This window comes from Oryx dammah, unplaced genomic scaffold, assembly GCF_014754425.2.
Source record: "Oryx dammah isolate SB20612 unplaced genomic scaffold, SCBI_Odam_1.1 HiC_scaffold_15, whole genome shotgun sequence".
In the NCBI taxonomy this organism is placed as follows: domain Eukaryota; kingdom Metazoa; phylum Chordata; class Mammalia; order Artiodactyla; family Bovidae; genus Oryx; species Oryx dammah.
In genome coordinates this window covers 35,667,267-35,690,464 of record NW_024070199.1, presented here as the reverse complement: position 1 = coordinate 35,690,464, position 23,198 = coordinate 35,667,267, and the positions used below count along the sequence as shown (strand labels likewise).

The 23,198-nt window shown below is 47.0% G+C and overlaps 1 protein-coding gene across 1 annotated transcript; it reads right to left on the bottom strand.

The window, feature by feature from the left end:
* Positions 1 to 1,308: 1,308 nt before the first annotated feature.
* Positions 1,309 to 14,544, bottom strand: MS4A18 (membrane spanning 4-domains A18). The gene is made up of 6 exons (XM_040255892.1): positions 14,071 to 14,544; positions 10,633 to 10,749; positions 9,179 to 9,235; positions 7,394 to 7,486; positions 4,994 to 5,107; positions 1,309 to 1,635 (listed from the first exon to the last, which is right to left on the bottom strand). Exons 1-6 carry the CDS (start codon positions 14,542 to 14,544, stop codon positions 1,468 to 1,470), a joined length of 1,023 nt encoding a protein of 340 aa, XP_040111826.1. The 3' UTR covers positions 1,309 to 1,467.
* Between the last annotated feature and the right edge of the window lie 8,654 nt (positions 14,545 to 23,198).

Below are 23,198 nucleotides of genomic sequence, written 5' to 3'. Positions count from 1 at the left end.
CTGAATTTTTATATTAGAATGACCTCTGGAACCACACCTTAAGGGCTACACAGTGGTCACAAGGCTCTTCTGATATTCAGTGACACAAATGTGTCATCCAGGGCTTGTGACTGGGACGCTTCAGGGCATCAGGTATGATGGGATGGGAGTTTCCCATTCTTCACTCTTTTTTTTTTTTTTTTTTGCTCCCTCTTCCTTACTCCTAGTAGAAAAAGAGATGCTTGAGCAGAATCACTTATTGCAGTTATGCTAGAAGCAGTTGTCACATTAGCAAGAAAGAGGTTGGTTGGTCCCTTGTTGACACATCAATTGGAAGTAACTCTGGAGGTCTGTAAGGAGCCACTGCCACCTTCTTGCATGGCACCAGGAATGTGGTTTCCATCACTGTTAAAACCTTAATTAATTAAATGTTCTATGTATTGATCTGGCTGTGCTGGGTCTTTGTCACAGCATGCAGGGTCTTTTCATTGCAGCATTCTGGCTCTTTTAGCTGCGGCATATGGGATCCTGACTAAGGGTTGAACCTGGGCCCCGTGCATCACAAGCTCAGAGTCTTAGCCATTGGACCCTCAGGGAAGTCCCACTTTGGGGTCTGCTGTCAGGCTGGAGTCAGGACTCTGGAGGGGGAAGCGAGATGAGGGGACTCCCCAGCAGCTGACTCTCCATGGGCCGAAAGCATGTGCCAGGACACTACTAGTCCATGGGGCATTTTGTGCAAATGGGGAAGGTGCCTTTTCATCAAGATAAGGTGTTTTCACTTAGTGTGTATATACCACTGAGCCACCTAACTAGCTCTCTCTCCTGGGTGGGGGTGAGGCATGTTTCCAGAGCCCCAGACAGCAGCACGTGGGTCCATACACTCTTCTACTCATTCACCCATGAGTGCTGAGGCGTCTACACCGCAGCTGCAGCGTCCACACTCTCCACTGCTCCCCTTGCTCCTTGGGGCAACTGTGTCAGAGTCAGAGCTTTGGGGAAGGGGCCAGAGTTGGACCTCCAAGAGTTCCATGACTGAGGCACCAATCTAGAACAGCAGACCTGGGATCAATCCTTGGGTCGGGAGGATCCCCTGGAGAAGAAATAGCAACCCACTGCCATATTCCTGCCTGGAGAATCCCATGGACAGAGGAGCCTGGTGGGCCACAGTCCATGGCGCCAGAGTCGGACACGACTGAGTGGCTAACGCTGAACAGCACACCTCTGCCAGGAGTGAGTAAAAGTGCACCCTGCCCTTCACCAAGGTTAAAGGGTGCCGTGTCCCAGGAAATGATTTATGAATTTAAAAAAAGAGACAGCAATAAATGAAAGTGAGGAGTAAAGAAGGGAGAAGGGGATCGTTCATTTTGGACCAGCAATAGTGCTGGGCAAGGGCTTCCATAAGTTTCTGGGAGAAGGAAACCGTCAACTGAAATGGCTCCTCCTCGTCACTGAAACAGACTGTTTCTGGGCAAAATCAGCTACACCTTCCTAGGAGGGTACAGGGGGCACCATCACTGCAGCGTTGGTGGGGGAGGTGGGGTTGACAGGGCTGGTGATGACGTTGGCATGGCCAGTGGTATTGTCAGTCACGTTGAAGGGGCCGGTGGGAGTGTTGGCTGGGTTGGCAATGACTATGGTCGGAACCTCTGTCCTGTTCTGAAAGACAAAGGATATGAGGCCATCAACTTCCCCTGTGGTCAATTGCAAAAATGGCCACAAATTCTTCCCCTTCCCGTTGCCATGCCCTTGGGTAGACCCTCCCTTGCTGATGCTGGTCTTAGTCGTGGAACTTCCCTGGGTCAATGGACCAACAGTGAAAATATGAAGCATCAGAGATCTGAGAAATGTTTGCAAATCCAGGCTTGCTCTCTCGCTGCTCTTCTAAACGCTTAGGCTGCCATGTAAAGAAGACTGGACTGGCCCACTGGGTGATGAGAGAAAAGTAAGCCAGTTGGCCCTATTGGTAGGTGGTGTGCCAACTGCCAGACATACAATTGAGAGCATTCTAGACAATCCAGTCAGCAGGCAACTCACCAACTGACTGTAGACTCATGGCGAGTCCAGCAGAGGTCAGCTGAGCTGGCCCAAACCAGAAGAACTACCGAGCAGACCCAGAGAATCATAAGCTACAGAAGCAGCTATGTTTAAGGGGCTAAGTCTGGGGATTGTTTGATATGTAGCAAAAGCTAATGTACAGAGAAATCAGTAGCTAGAAGCAGGATAACAAAATCTAACATGTGCCTTGGCTTTGGGACTGGATAGCCAGTGAGGCTGGAGAAGTAGCCAGGAAACTGGCATAACAGGCTAGATGTATAATTACCCACAGTATGTAGTGGTGAAGGACTGTCGCATTTTAGAAGACAGAAGATGCACCTAAAAACTTTTGCCTCTTGGTACGGAGACCAGGGTTTCCTCCATTGCAGGCAGATTTTTTACCATCTGAGCCAGTAGGGAAGCCTTGATAAAGGAGATCACCGGGCATTATATGTGAACGTCAGTTGCTTGCTCCTAGCTCCATATGGTAAAGTACCATAAGGAAGAGATCAGATAAAGAATGATTCATTTCACAAGTAATATTTAGAGGGAAAAAAAGAGGGCCTTGGACCTGAAAAATTAGAAAATAAAATTGTCTCTTATTTCTAGGTTCCTCATAGATAAATGACATTTGAAGTAAAAGTAGGCCTGAGAACAAAGATCAAACCAACATGTCTCTATACAATTCTTTGTTAAAATCTATAAAAGGTTTAAGGCAGTGACTAGTAGATCCTTTCTGCTAGATAGAGAAGCTTCTAAGAAGTTTAAGGGCATGGTCCCACAGAAACTTAATCCCAAAATAGATACTCTGAAAGAGAGAGGACTGTCTGGAACATAATCTCAGGTGTGATTTTTGTCAAACAGTAAGAACCATAATCTGATAAAACATTCTCACTGTTTTAAAGGAAACTGTGTCAGCAAACAGACCATTGCCTTGGATTAACTTGGAGCTGCTCAAACTGCAAAAAGGCCTTTGGGTCCTACTTTCTTCATACAGGAGGCAGTTTGAGAGAGCTATTCTTCTTCCACAAGATGAAAAAGGTGGACCATTTCATATGGAAAATGGGTCACTTCTTATGGAAAAGAAACAATGTTTTCAAGCGTGGAGCCAAGAGTTCAGAGGATGGAGTCAAGGTTGCAGAGAGCCTAGATGGAAGCGCTAGAGAACTGTGATCTGGGCAAACTCTTCTGGGGAGTAGAATTGGTCTCTCATCAAGGCACACTCCCTGGCCCTGGGATGGGGTAATAGCCAGCTGGCCCTAGGGTGTCAGGATTGTTACGGAGCCTTGACTGCCCTATCTTCCTCTTATAAAACAGGAGGGCACATTGCAGTTTCCATCCCCTTGAATCTGGGGTTGGCCAGGTGACTTACTTTGGCCAAAGAGACATTAAAGAATGTGACATGGGCAGGGACTTAAAAGTCTGTGCCTGTGGGGCTGGCTGTGTCTCACTGCTCGCAGAATCCAGCTACACTGAGAAGCTCAGGCTAACCTCCTGGAGGAAGTGATACCACTTGGAGCAGAGATGGACTTTTCCTTGAAGATTCTGGTTGGTCAGCTGGTGCCAACCTGGCAGCTGCTACACCTGTCTGAATGTGATACCATGCAGGGCTCTATGGGGCTCCTGGGCACGAGGACTTTCTGTGTCCCTCATCTCTTTGATTATAGGAAACAGCCTTTATTTAGGTCCCCTGACCTTTCCTGAGTTCCAATGGGCATATTCAAAGTTGTTAATTAGGGAGTAGACGGGAGGAGATGCAAGACCAGGGAGAAATAAAACAGTCAAGAGCAGCCTTGGGCAGGGTCCTATTTCCCTATCAGTGGATACACACAATATCTTTGAGCTATTTTACAGATACTGAAACCCCCAGGTGAAAGAAGTTAATGATTAACAATAATGTACCGTCCACACGTATGTAGACCCTAGACCAGCTGGACCTGAAGGTTGATGATGCTGGCTTCTACCTACCTTACCACCAACCCATCAAAAGAATGTCCACAAGCTGATCACATCCTCTTTGAACAATTATGATAATACTTCCCACTATCTTCCCCAAGTTGGGACACAGAAATTTTGATGAGGGCATTAGGCCACTGTGACCATCACCAACCCCACCTCCTTTGCCTAACAACTCTGTCTCTGATATTCAATTCAGCACCAGTGTATAGAGAAGCTGAGCTTTTGGTATCAAGTGGGTCCATCTGAGGCCAGCAGAAGACCCACTGGTCACACTGAGACTCAGAATCATGAGCTAAAGAAATGGTTGCTGTTTTAAGCTGCTGAGTTTTCCAGCAGTTTCTTTTGCAGCAAAACTCCGCAGAAACACCCTCTTTGTGATGGACTGAATATTTGTATGTTAGAATCTTAACCCTCAATCTGATGGTATCCAAAGGTGGGGACTTTGGGAGGTAATTAGGTCATGAGGGGGCTTCCCAGGTGGCACTGGTGGTAAAGAACCCACCAGCCAATGTAGGAGACAGGAGACATGGGTTCATTCCCTGGGTCTGGAAGATCCCCTGGAGGAGGGCATGGCAACCCACTCCAGTTTTCTTTCCTGGAGAATCCCATGGAGAGAGGAGCTTGGCAAGCTACTATCCATGGGGTTGCAAAGAGTCAGACACAACTGAAGCGACTTAGCACACTCGCAGGTCATGAGGAGGGAGCTCTCATGAATGGGTTTAGTGCCCTTAGAGAGAGAGATGCCAGAGAGTTCTCCCTATAAGACAGGGAAGCTATAACAAGAAGACAGCCATCCGAAAGCCAGGAAGAGAGTTCTCACCATTATCGGACCATCCAGGCACCCTGATCTGAGACTCCTAGACTGTGAGAAATAATTATAAGCCATGCAGCCTGTGGTATATTTGTTATAACATCCTGAACCAACTAAGATGTCCTCTCAGGCCCCACTTCTCCCAATGTCCAGTGACCTCTGCTACCCCCAGAACACTCTCTGATTCCTGGAGCAGGGCCCAACACTTACCACAAACTGGTTCCAACACGTAGTCTGGCACCCAAAATGTGAGACCACACAGGTGAGGCAGAACTCCAGCAGGGCGAAGGGGAGAAGACCACCGGAAATTGCCTTCACGTTAACCTAGGGGCAGAGAGGAATGCGAAGGGTTTTGTCACAGAGGTGACTGTCCTGTGACCATCCACACCTGTAGGGCTCATCTTAGGCAAGCACCACATGCCTCAGCTGGAGAGCCCCAGACCCTCTGGCACGTGCTCCATGAGCAGTTGCTATGGGTGCCCCTCTCACATGCCCCCATGGTACCTTTGAGGGCATAACAGCCAGACTTCCAACTGCCGGTACCTGCATTTCTGGTCTATCAATGAGTGACAGGGGCTAGTGGATAAATACCCTCGTTTCTCACCCCTGGGCTGAGAGGGCGTGACTGAAGCATGTGTCTGCACTACTTTCCCAGGTGAGTACTCAGTGTTGGATGAGGTCACCTGGGGGAAGTCCTCTGACAGCTGGACCCAGGCAATTGGAGGTCTTCACCCCTCCCCTGTCCTTGGAATGCACTTCCACAGTGGGAGTCATTTTTGAGGATGCAGCCTTGAGAGTAGGTGGTGTTAAGACCATCTGGACTGGATGCAGTTACGTTTGTAGGATTCTGATGGGCAGTGCAGAGGTCAACTCATGTTGCAGCAGCCCAAGACAAGCCTCATACATCAGTTCCTTGGCTTATTAGACCTGCCACCGGCCAGTCTGGCACGGGTGCCTCTTTGGTCAGTCTCCCCCTGCCCTCCAGGGGCGGGGACTGGTTTAGGAACCAACACTCAGGGTCAGTGGCTTGATTACATCACATCTTTACTGGTCCCTTCTCTTCCCCACCCCATTTCTCATCACCCTGCTGGCATTTGCTTCCTCCCCCAAATAAGCTACTTGTCTCAAAGTCAGTTGTGGGACTTCCCTGGTGGTCCAGTGGTAAAGAATCTGCCTGCCAATACAGGGGAAATGGGTTTGATCCCGGGTCTGGGAAGATTCCACATGCTTCGGGGTAACTAAGCCCGTGTGCCACAACTACTGAGCTTGCCCTCTAGAGCCCACGTGCCACAACTACCAAAACCCTTGAGCCCTAGAACCTGTGCTCTGCAGCAAGAGAAGCCACTGCAATGAGAAGTCCACGCTCTGCAACTAGACAATAGCCCTTGCTGGCTGCAATTAGAGAAAACCTGCATGTAGCAATGAGACCCAGGGCAGCCAAAAAAAAAAAAAAAAAAAAGTCAGCTATGGGAGGAACCCAAAGTGAGACCCACCTCACAAGCACACTGGTACCTGTGTGGCAGACTGGAGTCCAGGGCATTCGATGCCCCCAGGAGTAGTTTTCAATCAGTGATGGTGGGAATTGGTGGGCGAGTACCCCAGGCACCTCACTCAGGACAGGCTGTAACTCTGAGGCAGTGTCCTCTCTGTATGCTAGAGTCCCAGCAGGATTAAGCTCCGGCAGTGACCTGCTTGGTGACACCCTTTACCTGTACCTTCCTTTCCTTGTTCATCTTATTCTCTCCCCTACCAGTATTTCCTAGGGGAACCTCTGAAATAAATGACTTGCTCCTGAATCCCTGTTCCAGCATCTGCTTCTGGGGGCCCCAGATAAGAGGAGAACCTGGGGGCAGCACCTCCTGTTCTTGCCACCAGCTGTCCCTCCCTCAACAGCTTCCTGGGGACAGGTGGCCTTAAGATCTGAGTGTGGCTACTGCCCCACCTGCTTGTGCTGGCATTTGCTGCCTCCAAGCAGGAACAGAACAGGTACAAGGAGGGGCCACCTGGCTCCAGCTTTCTGAATCTCAGTGTCCTCATCTATAAAATGGGGTCTATCTCATCTGCCTCAGAAGTCAGGGGTTTTGGTGAGGGTTACACATTTTAGGATGCTTTTGAACTGTGGTGCTGGAGAAGACTCTTGAGAGTCCTTTGGGCAGCAAGGAGATCAAACCCGTTCATCCTAAAGGAAGTCAACCCTGTATATTCATTGGAAGGACTGATGCTGAAGCTGAAGCTCCAATACTTTAGTCACCTGATGCAAAGAGCTGACTCATTGGAAAAGACCATGATGCTGCAAAGGATTGAGGGCAGGAGGAAACGGGGACAACAGAGGGTGAGTTGATTGGATGGCATCACCAACTAAATGGGCATGAGTTTGAGCAAGCTCCAAGAGATAGTGAAGGATGGGAAAGCCTGGCGTGCTGCAGTCCATAGGATTGCAAAGAGGAGGACATGTCTGAGTGACTGAACAACAACTAACACATTTTAGGACCTAGGGCTGTCATACTAGGATGGAATTTGGCTGTGATTCCTTCCTGCTCTGGAACAACCTCATAAACAAGCCTCCCCAATCTTTCGGAAGCCTGGGGTGCTGGTAGTCTGGATGCTCACCAGCTGGGTAAAGCACAGATCCATGATGAGAAGCAAGATCCCAGCCAGGGAAGTGATAGCACTGACCACGTTCATGCCGATGCTGCCATGCACCTGGAAGGAGCAGGGGGAGAGGCAGCTGTGAGTCGAGTCTGAAGCCAGGCTTGTGGGGACTCTCAGGGAGCAGGAGGAAAGGGGAGCCTGGGCAGGAAAGAGGTGGGTTGTGGAGAAGCCAGCTTATCCTAAACTCACTGAGGTGAGAAGATTATTCTTTATTCAATAGGCAGAGTCCACCTGGGGCAGGGGCTGTATTTGTTTGGGAATACACCTCCATAAGTAGCTGACGGTGCAGGAAATGAGATTCAAAAGCCAGATTGGGAGGAGAGGCGGCAAGGATGCAGAGCTGCCCTGCGGAAGAAATGAGCAGGGATGCGGCTGATGGTGGCAGGGGGCATGAACTGGGATTAGAGGATTGCCTTGAGAGAAGGGAAAAGAAAGTTCTGGTCCTGCTGGAGGGAGCTGGAGTCTGGGCTGGCAGGATTGGCTGGGGAGGGTTTTCAGAACCATAAAGTCTAGTACTCCATTTTAAGGGATCTGCTGCCCAGTGTTGGGCTGCTGAAATCCTCCAGTCACTCACGATGTCCCCTGCTCAACTCCCTCCCCTTGGGGGATGGAGATGGGGAGGGAAGGACTGAGTCCACCTGTGGGCTGAGGCTGGGAAGGCTGGCAAGCAGAGTAGAGATGGAAGTAGACACTTCAACTGGAAGTCAATCATCAGAACCAGGGGGACTGGGAGCCCCCCAGGAACTGGTAGGCATCTTGGAGAGGTCATTGGATTTCCCAGATGTGGGACAAGAGTTTGATCCACTTTTGTTAGGCAATTAAGGAGCACTGTGAGCTTAGCTGATGTTGGGGGGCCTGGGGAAGGGGGTCTCAATCCCGTTGTAGAGGATGGAGTAAGGCAGACTGAGAGGCAGCAGACATTTGCCTTGCAGACAAAGGACTGATAATTGGAAACCCTCCATGGGACAACCCAGCCCCCTAGCTAACCCATGGCTTTCCCGTTGAAAAGGCAGAAGAGACAAGAAGCCCTTTGGAGAACATGGAGAGGGGCAGGAAGGACTTGGAGCCAAGGATGAGAGGAGGGCCCTTAGAAGCTCTACATTTATCCCTAAGCTTTTTAGAGGCCGCAACAAAAATAAAAACATGCACAGTGTATCTCTGGCTGTCGAGACAGAGGATGACATTCTGACGGTGCAAGGGAATTCTGGGTCCTGTGTCCTATGGTTTGAACTCTGAACTGTTCAAGGCACATTCTCCCCTCATTTTTCTAGGTCTAGCCAAAGGGGAGGGCAGGAAGGGCCTTAAAGAGGTGGCTGAAATGTATACACATTTCCACTTGGTCTCCATCTGACCTTCTGCTTATTTCAGAACACCCCAAGCTCATGGTGCTGTGACTACTTGGCCATTTGCCAAAATGCCAAGTGTCTGAGTAGTTAAATACAATAGGTGAAGGCACAGTGCTGGGATCAGAGGTCTCTGGGCATAAACCCCGGCTTGGCCACATTCCTGCTATGTGATCTTAAGTCCAGTCACCCGACCTTTCTGTGACTCAGTTTCCTCTTCTGCAGAATGAGGATCACAGAACTTTGTAGGCCTGTGGGGACTGAATGAAGTAAGGTATGTAAGAGCGCTGAACCCTGGAGCCAGGACCAGGCCACTCTGGGAGGCTACTGGGAGGCCCCTTCCCCCTGGAGAGTCACATTCCAACACTGAAGGATGATGAAAGATGGAATTACAACTCACCATGCAAGAACTGCGGTCCTTTTCAGCCTCCACTGAGAGCGAGCCAGAGATGATAAACTACACAGACAAAAAGGAGTAACAGCAGTTGTACAGTGTGTTGGAAAGACCACAGTCCATTCAGAGGTGTAGCTCTGAGTCCTTAAGGCTTACATACCTTGTTTCTTAAGATGGGCATGTCTGTTTACCTCCCCTCAACATTTTCACTATCCCAATGGTTAGATACCACAATACCTGAACTCCTCTGTGTCTAGGTTAAAATCTTTTCCCCTAAAAGCCTACATTTTGTTTCAGGATACTAGACATCTCATTTTTGTGTCTGGTCCCCATTGGGCCCACTGCCTGGGCACAGGCATCGCCCAAACTCATGGATCATCTGGCCTCCCACCACCCTATTCTCGACTGTGATCTTGGAAAAGCAAGGACAGAGTAGCAGGGTGAGCAGAGCCTTGGGGCTGGGAGACGGGAGACCTAGGCTTCTGCTCCACTCTTGCTCCTAACTCACCTTGCTGTGACCCTAGGCAAGTTACTGCTCCAGCCTGGGGGTCCTAACTGGCTCTAGATGCTGCGAGGCTGGTGACGGATGTGTGAACTCAGAGGCAGGAAGAACTTGGTCCAGTTATGAGAGCCCTGAACTGAGGGGGCCTGGGCTCCATCAGGACTTTCTTCCAACCCTTCCTGGCTGTGAGCCTGTAGTCATCTTGCCTAACCTCTCTGAGCCCCAGTCTTCTCATCTGGCACATGGACATGAACAAACAGACCCTGCTCTTTCTATCTACAAGAGGGTCATGTGATCCTGTGGAGAAGGAAATGGCAACCCACTCCAGTGTTCTTGCCTGGAGAATCCCAGGGACGGGGGAGCCTGGTGGGCTGCCGTCTCTGGGGTCGCACAGAGTGGGACACGACTGAAGCGACTTAGCAGCAGGAGCAGCAGCAGCATGTGATCCTGGAGTTGTTGTTTGGTTGCTAAGTCGTGTCTGATTCTTTGCGACCCCATGGACTGCAACATGGCTCCCCTGTCCTTCACTCTCTCCTGGAGTTTGCTCAAGTTCTATATCCATTGAGTTGATGATGCTGTCTAACCGTCTCATTCTCTGTTGCCCTCTTCTCCATTTGCCTTCAATCCTTCCCAGCAACAGGGCATGGGAGAATAAGGGTGGGGTTATACATGATTTACATATTTACATTTACATCAAATTCCAAGAGGGTGGAATAATTAAAGCGCGTGATTGGCTTGTGAGTAGCTGAAAGTTCCTTAGAGGCAGGGGGCGCGTTGCTGAGGCAAGGGGTCAGGGCCGGGTCTTTAACCCTGTTCTGCACCTACAGTCTTAGGTGGCTGGCTCTGGGCTCCCGGGCCCTATTATTGGGAGTGCATTCCAGGCTCTTTCTTCCTTTGCTCCCCCATCCCGATCTGGTAACTCAGAACCCAGAAGGAGGCCACAGGGCCTTATACTCACGAATACTCCTCCCCAGACCAGGTACCCTGATATCGCGGAATAAGATCTTTCTTTCCAATACAGTGAAGGATTGATGGCAGTGAAGATGTGAGTCAGGCCGATGAGAATCTGGATAGCCTGCGGGGAAGACAAGGCATCGTGAGAAAGAGCAAAGCTGGGGGCCTATGGGACTGTAGCTCCCTCAGCAGCCCAGATTGTACCCCCAGAATCCCTGAGTATGACTGCTGTTGGGGCCAAAATCTCTCGGAGTGGGGTCCATGTCAAGCTCCACAGATGATGCCAATGTACACTCAGAATTGAGAGCCATGGACTTAAACAGAAGGTGGAGGGGTGGGGGGTAGAACAGATCAGGATGACTTTCCCTTTGGACTCAGGCTTGCAGACAAGGTGCCTGGGCGGGGGCTTTGGCAGCAAACCAGACGGGCTTGAATCTTGGCTCTGGCACTCACCAGCTGTGTGGCCTCAGGCAAGCACCCTCCCTGTGTCTCTCCCTAAGACTGGGATGACCATATCTGGCTTGTGGGGTTGCTGTAGACAGGGGTCCCCAAACTCCAGAATCTAATGCCTAATGATCTGAGGTGGAGCTGATGTAACAATAACAGAAATCAAGAGTACGAGTACGATAATGCTCTTGAAATATAATGCTCATCCTGAAACCATTCCCCCCACACTGCTGCTGCTGCTGCTAAGTCGCTTCAGTCGTGTCCGACTCTGTGCGACCCCATAGACGGCAGCCCACCAGGCTCCCCTGTCCCTGGGATTCTCCAGGCAAGAACACTGGAGTGGGTTGCCATTTCCTTCTCCAATGCATGAAAGTGAAAAGTGAAAGTGAAGTCACTCCGTCATGTCCAACTCTTAGCGACCCCATGGACTGCCGCTTACCAGGCTCCTCTGTCCATGGGATTTTCCAGGCAAGAGTACTAGAGTGGGATGCCATTGCTTTCTACATTCCCCCCACCCCGCCTGTGGAAAAACTCTTTCAGGAAACCGGTCCCTGGTGCCAAAAAAGGTTGGGAACCACCGGTTGCAGAGATTAGAAAGAGGGCCCTATGGAGACTTCCCTGGCAATACAGTGGTTAAGACTCTGCTTTTCAATGCAGGGGGCACAGGTTCAATCCCTGGTTAGGGAACTAAGATCCCATGTGTCACAGGCATGGCCAAAGTTTTTTTCTTTTTTTTTTTTTAAAGTGCCCATAAAGCTTACAGATAGGTCCTGCCACTTGGGAGGTGTTTGCAAGCCCTCCACCCACACCTTTTCTAGGCCCCACCCCTGTGTATTCCCTGCTGGGGGAGCCTCAGTGCCTGCAAGCCTGTGTTGTTCCTCCTTCCCACCTGCTTTTCTTCCACTTCTGTCTGAAAGGTACTGGCTTCACCCTCATCCTACTCCCATCTTTCTTTCAACGACCAAATACATCCTTTTACTGACACCCCCACATTCAGGACAAAATACCTCCTATTTGGGGATCCTGCAGCACTTGCTATACCTGAGGACTTGGGGTGACATTTGACTTCTTCAGGCCTCAGGTTGCTCAGGCGGCAAGTGATCAGTGTTGAACAGATGTGTCAGCTCTCATGCTCAATGAGTCTAAAGCTTAGTGTACAGATCTGGGTTTCATGTTAGCTGCTTCATCAAATAACATGCTTGATCTTGTCTGTGTGCCCACTTTATCTTAAGATAAAGACATAGCTTCTCCCAAATGAACTGTAGTTCACTAAAGGGAGTCCATGTTTTTGGTCTTTCTCTGTGTTTGATCAGGTTCCCCAGGCATTTGCTCTAACTCAGAATAATTCTTTCGAAAGACTTTAAAGTAATAGGAACCCAAAGTTAACAAGCATTTGTCAAGTATTAATTAATAAGGAAAGTAATCATAACATGAAATTATAACTACTATGTAATATCGTATAATATCTTCACCAATTGAAGGTTTTCCACCCACATTTATAATCTCATTTCCTGCCTGTGACCAGGATTTCTATTCCTGATACTGTTGATAAGAGAAAATTTCCCATACTGAGGTTTGGGGAAGTCATTCTGGTTTATACACGTAATGCTGACTAAAACAGCCTGTTTGTGGCTTATCAAACCTCCATTGTACATTTGCTTTAATTATTAAAGAAAAGGGCATATTTACCAGAAGTAAAGAATGTCTACGTTAAATAAATGTTAGGAATTCTCTGCTCGTCCAGTGGTTAAGGCTCTACGCTTTCACTGATAAGGGTGTGAGTTCAATCCCTGGTCAGGGACTACGACCCTGAAAGCTATGCACCTTGATCCCCCTCTAAAAAAAATTCACCTGAGAAATTTTGGGACTTCCGTGGTGGTCTAGTGGCTAAGACTCTGTGCTCCTAATGCAAGGGGCCCAGGGTCTGATCCCTCATCAGGGAACTAGATTCCACATGCCACAACTGAAAAAAAGATCCAACAAGCTGCAACTAAGACCTGGCACAGCCAAAAAAAAAGACGAAGAGAGATGAAATGCCTCCCTTCCTGGGATGCCAATGCTGGTGCTCCTTCAGTGATAAGCCTCCCTTCCCAGGTGTGTTGGCTCAGATGGTAATTGCAGGACATGTGGGTTAGATCCCTGGCTCCAGAAGATCTGCTAGAGACAGGAATGGCAACCCATGCCAGCATTCTTGCCTGGAGAATTCCACGGCCAGAGGAGCCTGGTGGGCTACAGTCCATAAGGTTGTAAAGAGTCAGACACGACTGAGAGCTAGCACTCACTCCCAGGTGCAAAGGCCACACTGAGTCCCTGTGTACATGTTGATCTGTTTTTTTTTTTTTAAACCTTCAAGAATTGTACACTTGATCCAATGAGATATAAAACTGTGCTGACCACCCTACTTCTCCAGAGCAGTTTCTCAGAGTTATCTGAGACGCTGTCTTCTGGGCTACACACCTCAGTTTGGCTCAAATGAAACCTTTTTCTACTCCTATTATAGATTGGTTATTTTTGCTGGCGGTGTTTTATAGAAGTTAATCCAAGATTTGATTTGGATAAGTTTAGGAGGCAAACAATACCTTGCTCTTGGTGCAGTACACTGGTTTATCTGTCCCTGAAGGATCAACAAGGAGGGGTGGGCTGGGGTGTGTGTGAGCTGGTCCTATCCTCCTGCCCCCAGCAGGTGGTTGGGTCCTCTTGGGAGAGCTGGCCAGTTTGTACTCTTCAAGCACCAGGACAATTTATGCATGTCCTGTGGCAATTACCAGAAGGTACTGTAGTTACAACAGTCCCTCCTAGGTCTTCAAGGATGGTTTCTGGACAAAAACAAGGGAGAGACTGGCCTCTGTGGGGTCGTCCTGACCCAACCTCCAGAAGCTGCCACCTACATTTGTGTCCTCTACCCTCTAAATCCATTCCCTTCCTTATCCAAATGCACTCACTACAGCCGGGCTCATGAAGGGACCCAAACTGGAGAGAGAGAGATCACACTCACCCCCAATGTCCTGACCTCGTCCTTTATGAATTTCTTGGGATCGAACGTGAACAATGATCCAAATGGCATGTTCCATTGGAATTGGTTGGAGGTATACATCGGCCCAGGGGCACATGTCGGGGGATTCTGAGGGCCTCCAGGCAGGGTTTGGAGGTCTGTGGTTCCCAGTGAGTACTGGATCTCCCCAGGTGGGGTCTGCATACTGGCCACTGCTGTCGGATGCTGAAGCTGAAGCACAGTGGGCGGACCTTGTGTGGCGTTCACTTCCGCTGGATTCTGGATCACTACGTGTGGCGTCTGTAAGTTCGCTCTTCCTGCATCACTCTCGGTCACTCTGGATGTTAAGTAAGTGGCCATTGCCACAGGCTGCCCCTTGCTCCCAGGAGCCACAGGATTCCTGGCCTGGATCACGTACACGTTACTTGGTGCCATAACACCAGGCACAGCGTTGACTCCAACTCCCTGCTCCGTCATGATGCTCAAGTGCTGCAAAACAGGTAAGAAGGTGCATTTTCCCTCCTCTGAGAAAATTAATATGTGCTGCATCTGATCCCATCCTTACCTTTAGATTCATCTTCATTAAAATAAAAATCACCAAAAATAAAAACATCGGAACATCCAGCATGATATTACACAGAATGATCTCCTTCTCTTCCTTGTAGTCTGTGTTCTTTGGGACATGTTGGTTGGTTTCGGTTTTTTGGTTTCTTTGAGGTTTGGATTTGCAAGACTAGGTTACCTGGGGCCCCTTATCCCTGTAGACTCTTGTTTACAGCTGAGGCAGTGGGTTTATTTAGAATTCTGAGGTCAATGTTTCAATCTGCCTGCCTTAAATATCTGAGTCATTGGTTGTAACTTCGCCATCCTCTCCCCTGCCCTGGCCACAGCTGATGGCCTAGGGGTGGACAAGGGACCCCAACTGGGTCTAGAACTTTCCAATCTTGGGAATGTGGAACTGGACCCAAGAACCATTTCGGGTTGAGGGGTTTATGCAGAGCTGGAGAGGGTCACAATTGTGTCATGTGTAGGGGTAGTAGAGAAAGTCAGTTAGAACGAAAAGAATGAAGCTGATATAGCAGGGCTGAGAGGTGGGGAGAAATAGATGAAGAAGCAGGTGGTGGGAGAGGGACAGAAATAGAGAGACAAAGAGAAGGAAACACCTTGGATCCTGATGATTTTTGACTGTTTATCCAAGTTCTCATTATCCCCAGCTGTACTCTCAGCCTTTTGAAATCTGTAACTAGTTATGGGTTTAATCTAATGAAGCTAATTTCTGTATGACTTTTCCCTAGTGGCTTAGACAGTAAAGAATCTGCCTGCAATGCAGGAGACCTGGTTCAATCCCTGGGTTGGGAAGATCCCCTGAAGAAGGGAATGGCTTACCCACTCCAGTATTCTTATCTGGAGAATTCCATGGACAGAGGAGCCTGGTGGGCTATAGTCCTTGGGGTTGCAAGGAGTCAGACACGACTGAGCAACTAACACTTTCTCTTCACTTGTCAACATTAATTGGTTGTGGAGTGGAAAACAAGACTATCTCTGGCTACCTGTCTTCCCAGGAGGGACCATGGACCCCGTGGCGACTGTGAAGAGTCGTCTTTTACGTCTCATGAGTCACGTCCCAGTTGGTGTTGTGGTTAGGACCATGTAGGAGTTTTGCTTATTTCTATTTATCTGGGTTTAAACCATTATGGGCCAAGGTACTGGGTATTATGATAGTGGCCACACCCTTAACAACATGTTGTTACAACTGAGTCCTGAGCATTAGAGACTGTTGTGAAGGGAAGGGCTTGAAGTGAAACTTGGATCTCACCATGATTTGACCCCTGATAAGCTGAGTGCGTGCTGAGTCTCTTCAGTCATTTCTGACTCTTTGTGACTCTATGGACTGTAGCCTGCCAGGCTCCTCTGTCCATAGGATTCTCTAGGCAAGAATACTGGAGTGGGTTGCCATGCTCTCCTCCAAGGGAATCTTCCTGAACCAAGGATCAAACCCATGTCTCTTATGTCTCCTGCATTAGCAGGCAGGTTCTTTACCACTAGCGCCACCTGGGAGGCCCTGATAAGCTGAGAGGCTTGGAGAATTTCTTCATTATCTGTGCTGATGAGCAAGTACGCCATGGGTGGCGCTGGACGAGTAGCTTCAGATTCTGAAGACACTGACAGGTGGAAAGGTTTCCCATTTAGATGAGAGAAAAGGTCCCTTATGTCATTAATGTTGATATTAACTGTTAATGTTAATTGCTGCAGCTGCTGATCTTGTCTCTCCACCTAAATGATACACTCCCTGCTGGCAAGAAACTGAATCCTACAGTTACTAGATTCCAGCTAGCATCACCGACTCAATGGGCATAAATTGAGCAAACTGGGAGAGAGGGGAGGACAGAGAAGCCTAGCATACTAGGACTGCAACAAGTCACACAAAACTGAACAAAAACAACAGATTCCAGAAGTCTGCTATCACAGAGTTTTCTGCCCAATAGAAAGTGCCTCTAAGTCGCACTTACAACATGAATTCCATCACATCCCACCCCACCATGATCCTAATTGCTTCCAGAGGGAGAGAAACACTCCGAACTATCAATGACCAACCTGGGTTTGGCTGGCTAATTAATTGGCACTATTTAATATTAATAAGCTAAAAAATAAGCTCAAAGGCAAGACAGCATCAGGGCTAAGAGTTCAGACATCCTTGGGTCCTTTTCCCAGTCCCTTCATTTACTAGTTACATGACCTTGATCAAGTTGCATGAGTTCTTTAGGCTTCAGTTTCCTTATCTCTGACAGGTAGATCATAATAACACCTTTCTCAGAGGGTGTTGTCAGGATTAAGTGAGAAACTTTCCCGCACAGAGCCTGGCACAGAAGACATACTTAACATCTGTTTGTTGATGAGTAGACACCATCCTTGGTCTTCCCTGATGGTTCAGCAGTAAAGAATACGCCTGCAATGCAGGAGACTCAGATTTGATCCCTGGGTTGGGAAGAGCCCCTGGAGGAGGAAATGGCAACCCACTCCATTCTTGTCTAGAAAATCCCATAGACAGAGGAGCCTGACAGGCTATAGTTCATGGGCTTGTAAGAGTCAGACATGACTTAGTGATTTAAACCACCACTACCACCACCAGAGACCATTCTTGGAGAAGGGCCTTTGTTTTGAACATTTTTCTTAATTGATCTTAAACTAATTCCCAGTACCTACAGCCATGGATCTAAAGTGTGGTCTCTGGACAGGTGAGACTGTTTCACTTGGGAACTTACTAGAAATGTAGATTCTCGGTCCTCTGCCTCATTCAGTTCAGTCAGTTCAGTCGCTCAGTTGTGTCCAGCTCTTTGTGACGCCCATGGACTGCAGTACACTAGGCTTCCCTGTCCATCACCAGCTCCCAGATCCTGCTCAAACTCATGTCCATTGAGTTGGTGATGCCATCCAATCATCTCATCCTCTGTCATCCCCTTCTCCTCCTGCCTTCAATCTTTTCCAGCATCAGGGTCTTTTCCAGTGAGTCAGCTCCTCACATCAGGTAGCCAAAACACTGGAGCTTCAGCTTCAGCATCAGTCTTTCCAATGAATATTCAGGACTGATTTCCTTTAGGATTGACTGGTTTGATCTTGCAGTTCAAGGGACTCTTGAAAGTCTTCTTCAACACCACAGTTCAAAAGCATCAGTTCTTCGGCGCTCAGCTTTCTTTATGGTCCAGCTCTCACATCCATACATGACTACTGGTCCTCTGCCTAGACCTACTAAATAAGAAGGGCTTCCCTGGTGACTCAGATGGTAAAGCGTCTGCCTGCAATTTGGGAGACCCGGGTTGGATCCCTGTGTCAGGAAGATCCTCTGGAGAAGGAAATGGCAACCCACTCCAGTACTCTTGCCTGGAAAATTCCATGGATGGAGGATCCTGGTAGGCTACAGTTCATGGGTTTGCAAAGAGTCGGACATGACCGAGCGATTTCACTTTCACTAAATAAGAACTCCCCAAGTGTGGGGACCAGCTGTCTGTTTTTAAAAAAAATTTTTTTTTAATTGTGGTAAAAGATATATAATATAAAACATACTATTTTAAGCATTTTAAGCATATTTAATTGTACAGTTCAGTGGCTCTAAGTACACTCACACTGGGGTGTACATACACCCCAGTATTCATTGCAGCACTTATTACAGTAGCCAGGACATGGAAGCAACCTAAATGTCCATCAACAGCTGAATGGATAAAGCAGATGTGGTACATATATAGAATGGAATATTACTCAGCCATAAAAAGAACAAAATTGTGCCATTTGCAGCCATCTGTTTTAACTTACTCTCCAGGTGACTCTGAGGCTGGTGAAGTTTGAGAATCATGGTGGTATATAAATGTCCTACACATCTCCTTCTTGGTTTAATTCTTTTTCTTGGATCCTAACAGGTAAAAATATAAACTATATAGAACTCCAAGAAATTCCCAAATTTTTTCTTATTTTAAAATCTAGGGACTTCCCTGGTAGTCCAGTGGTTAAGAATCCACCTTGCAATGCAAGGACAAGGGTTTGAGTCCTGGTTGGGGACCTAAGATCTCATATGTCCCCGAGCAGCTAAGACAGTGGGCTGTCTGATGCAGCCAAGTAAATATTAAAAAATAATAATAACTAATTAAAAAAAATCTAGCTGGTCTCTCCAGTTCTCCCATAAGAGCAACAGCTTTCACTGGTCTGTCAACTGACAGTTCAGTTACTTGCTGTGTCTCCTCACTTTTTTTTTCTTTTTTAAAAGTATTTGTTCTTTTTCTTTTTTCTCCCACTATTTTTGATCCTACCTGCATCCGTGCAAACAGGGAGATGGAGTCTTCGAAAGTGAAATAACTTGCTTGTGGATAAATGGATTTGAGACTTGAATTTATTCTTTCTGACTGCTATCTTCTTTTTACTATTTTTTAAAAAATTTTTTCAAAAAGAATGTTCTGTCTTCCAGGTGACATAGGAGTGGCAGAATATTTGGCAGTGTCAACTGAGATGGACGTAGGCAGCATATGCCACTTCTGCCTTGACCTTGATTTACCCCTTGCTTTCTCGGAGGAACTTCAGGTTTCCCGTAAGGGTGGTTTATAATAACAACTACAGCAAGCATCAGTGTTTAGACTCCACAGCCCTGTAGGCATCAGGCAATTCCTCCAGCTATATATCACTGCTGTGAGCATTTTGCAGACAAAGTAACAGGTTAAGTAACTCAGGTCATGAACACACAGCTAGAAAATGCCAAAGCTGAGATTTGAACTCTGGTCAGCTAGAAAATGCCAAAGCTGAGATTTGAACTCTGGTCTGTCTGCCTTCAATTTTCATAAGGGATACCACACAGAATGTTACAGCCTGCTACATGATATGAGAGAATGGATTATATTTGTCTCCCTTTTTCAGAACACTTTCTTTTTACATGTGTGATAAATAATACAACTACAAACCTGGCGACTGGCAGAGGCAGCTGGATCCTGTGATAGACTCTCCCGAGACCCCTTTAGTCCCCGCTGCTGTCAGGAACAAGGGAGCGGGTTCTTTAGGAGCCTTTCCATCAGTTCTAGGTCCTTCATATACCTGATCACCCTTTAATTACAGCTGGACTCAGGGAGTGGGGAAATGGAGATGTCCTGTGGAGTTTTCCACCTTCTGTCTTAAGATATCTGGGTTCACATAGAGATATGAACTATCTCTGAAACTTGTTTCTGTTTTTTCACTTACCTCCTTAGCTGGCCAGACTCTGCATCTCCAAGGTTAGGTGGTTGCAAATTCTGTCTCTGTGGGCTGCGCTAGCTTATCTTAAATGCTTTTATAAAAAGGTATATACATCATATATAGTTCCCTGACTTATGGCGTTTCCCCAGAGACCCTACTCAGGGCCTGACTAGGCCCCATGTCTCCCCTAGTGTGGTCCAGTTTCTGTGAGGACCAAGGAGAGGAAGTCATAGATGTCTTACCTGGTCAACCCGGCGAGCCTTTCAATGTTCCTTCTTCTGATCCTGTGGGCCTCTGAAACCTGGCCTAGAAATTTCTGATAAAAGAACATTTGGTTTCTCTTTGAAGCTCCAAAGTCTTGTTTGCAATTTCACTTTGAGTCAAACAATGAATCCATTCTCTGGCTTCCGAGTTGAGCTCATTTGACCTTCAGAATATTTATGGCCTTGATTGAGTAGGAATGGGGTTCCATGGGCCTTTCAGAAGTGGGCCACTGAGACCTCATAAGCCAGTAGATTTATAAGCAATTTTAGGAAGTAATTAACAAGTATTTACTGAGTGTCTTCTGTGTGTCAGATGGTATGTTACATGCTGAGGTATGTAGATTTCTAGAAGTTTATAATGACGTGGCAAGATAGAATTTAACCATTGTCAGATAATCATAGTACAGGCATACCTTGTTTCATTGTGATTGCCAGATATTGCATTTTTTTTTTATCAATTGAAGGTTGGTGGCAACCCTGCATTGAGCAAGTCTGTAGCGCTATTTTCTCATCAGCATTATTTTAAAATTATGGTATAGTCCTTTAGACATAATCGTATTGCACACTTAATAGACTATGGTGCAGCATAAACACAACTTTTAGTTGCACTGAGAAACCAAAAATTCAGTAGCATATTTACTTTTTAGAAAGGGTCTGGAACTGAACCCACAACATCTCTGAGTTGTGCCTGTACAAGTTATGGCTGGAAACAAAGAAAGAGCCAGGCTATCAGTGATAAAGTAGGTGGAAGACATGTCAAAGATTTGGGCTGGTCTCTGAAGGTTTGTGAGTGGCTGACATTGAATAGGACATCCAACTAAGAGTGGACTTTGAAAGGAGGCTCAGGTTAAAGCTGCACAAAAGGCACAGTCTATTCCAGAAGAGTGTGAACCAGAGGCACGGGTGCATGTTAAAAGGTGTCAGGAAAATCAAAACTACAATAAAGTATCACCTCACACTGGTCATAATGGCCATCATCAAAAAATCTACAAACAATAAATGCTGGAGAGGGTGCACAGAAAAGGAAATCCTCATGCACTGTTGGTGGGAATGCAAAGTGATACAACCACTATGAAGAACAGTATGGAGGCTCCTTAAAACAGTATGGCGATTCTAAAAACAGAACTCCCTTGTGACCCAGCAATATATGCTGGGCATATACTCAAGAGAAAACCATAATTCAAAAAGATACATGTGCCCCAGTGTTCATAGCAGCACTATATAATTAGCCAGGAAAGCAACCTAAACATCCACCAAGAGAAGAATGGATAAAGAAGATACGGTATATATATACAATGGAATATTACTCAGCCATACAAAAGCATGAAATGAAGTCATTGTAGAGACTTAGATGGACTTGGAGAATCCACACAGAGTGAAGAGTCATACAGAGTGAAGTAAATCAGAAAGAGTAAAGCAAATATCCAGTATTAACACATATATGTAAAATCTAGAAAAGTGGTATAGGTGATCTCATTTGCAAAGCAGAAGAAATAGATACATAGATGTAGAGAACAAATGTATGGACACCAGGGGGAAAGGGGGAGGGATGGGAGGAATTGGGAGACTGGGATTGACACATACATACTTTTGATGCTATGGAGATCAAACAAGTCAATTCTAAAGGAAGTCAGTCCTGAATATTCATTGGAAGGACTGATGTTGAAGCTGAAACTCCAATACTTTGGCCACCTGATGTGAGCAGCCCACTCATTGGAAAAGACACCCAAGCTGGGAAGGATTGAATGCAGGAGGAGAAGGGAGTGGCAGAGGATAAGATGGTTGGATGATATCACTGACTCAATGGACATGAGTTTGAATGAACTCTGGGAGAAAGTGCAGGACAGAGGGACTTGATGTGCTGCAGTCCATGAGATTGCAAAGAGTCAGACAGGACAGCAATTGGAAAAAGCAACATAAAATAGGTAACTAATGAGAGTGTACTGCATAGCATGGGGAACTCTGCTTAATGCTGTGAATGGGAAGGTGACCTGAATGGGAACTGACCTGAATGGGACAGTGACCTGAGTAGGAAGGAAGTCCAAAAGGCAGGGGATATATGTATATGTATTTATTTTTCTGTACAGTAGAAACTAACACAAACATAGGTAAAGCAACTATACTTCAATAAAAATTAATTAGAAAAAGAACAAAAGGGGGGAAAACTGTAGCAGAAAATTCTACTCCAAAATATGCCTCTTTGGCATAATAATTACAGTTGGTTGAACCTTGAACAACACAGGGCCTAGAAGAACCAACACTCCACATAGTTGAAAATTGGGTATAATTTAGAGTAAACCCTCTGTATCTGAGGTTCCACATCTGTGGATTTAACCAACCTTGGGTTGTGCAGTACTACAATGAAATAGATTAGCAGATAAGTGGACCTGTGCAGTTCAAACCCATGTTGTCCAAGGGTCAACTGTGTTTTGGACTGATTATTTTGAGGAAGAGCATACAGAAAACAGAAGTTACCTTTTTGTAAGAGAAACATACCTTTATAAAGGAAGTCTTCATTTGTAAGGATGCCTTCCTCTCTGTACCAGGAAGGAAAGGATGACAAAATCACAAGAAACTCTTTCCTGCAGAGAAGGCATGCCTTAAATCTGTGTGACAAAGCTTCCTCTTGTTTACCTCCCATAATCAGCCTCCTCACATCTTCCTCTCTTTTCTCTGGAGCAGAAGATGGGATTTAAGCCTGAATTTTGAGTCAACTCTGAGTGTTACTCATTTTCCCCTACATATCTTCTGTGTACACAGTTTATTTCAGTTCAGTTCAGCCACTCAGTCGTGTCCGACTCTTTGTGACCCTGTGAACCGCAGCATGCCAGGCCTCCCTGTCCATCACCAACTCCCGGAGTTTATCCAAACTCAGCTCCATTGAGTCGGTGATGCCATCCAGCCATCTCATCCTCTGTCGGCCCCTTCTCCTCCTGCCCTCAATCTTTCCCAGCATCAGGGTCTTTTCAAATGTGTCAGCTCTTCACATCAGGTGACCAAAGTATTGGAGTTTCAGCTTCAACATCAGTCCTTCCAATGAACACTCAGGACTGATCTCCTTTAGGATGGACTGGTTGGATCTCCTTGCAGTGCAAGGGACTCTCAAGAGTCTTCTCCAACACCACAGTTCAGAAGCATCAATTCTTGGGCACTCAGCTT

Excerpts from the sequence above, each read along its gene's own strand:
- MS4A18 (XM_040255892.1), bottom strand. The coding sequence starts at position 14,544 with ATGACGGAGCAGGGAGTTGGAGTCAACGCTGTGCCTGGTGTTATGGCA. Across the intron at positions 10,750-14,070 it reads ACGAGGTCAGGACATTGGGG|GCTATCCAGATTCTCATCGG; the intron begins GTGAGTGTGATC and ends TCTTCCCCGCAG. Across the intron at positions 5,108-7,393 it reads ATCTGTGCTTTACCCAGCTG|GTTAACGTGAAGGCAATTTC; the intron begins GTGAGCATCCAG and ends CTCTGCCCCTAG.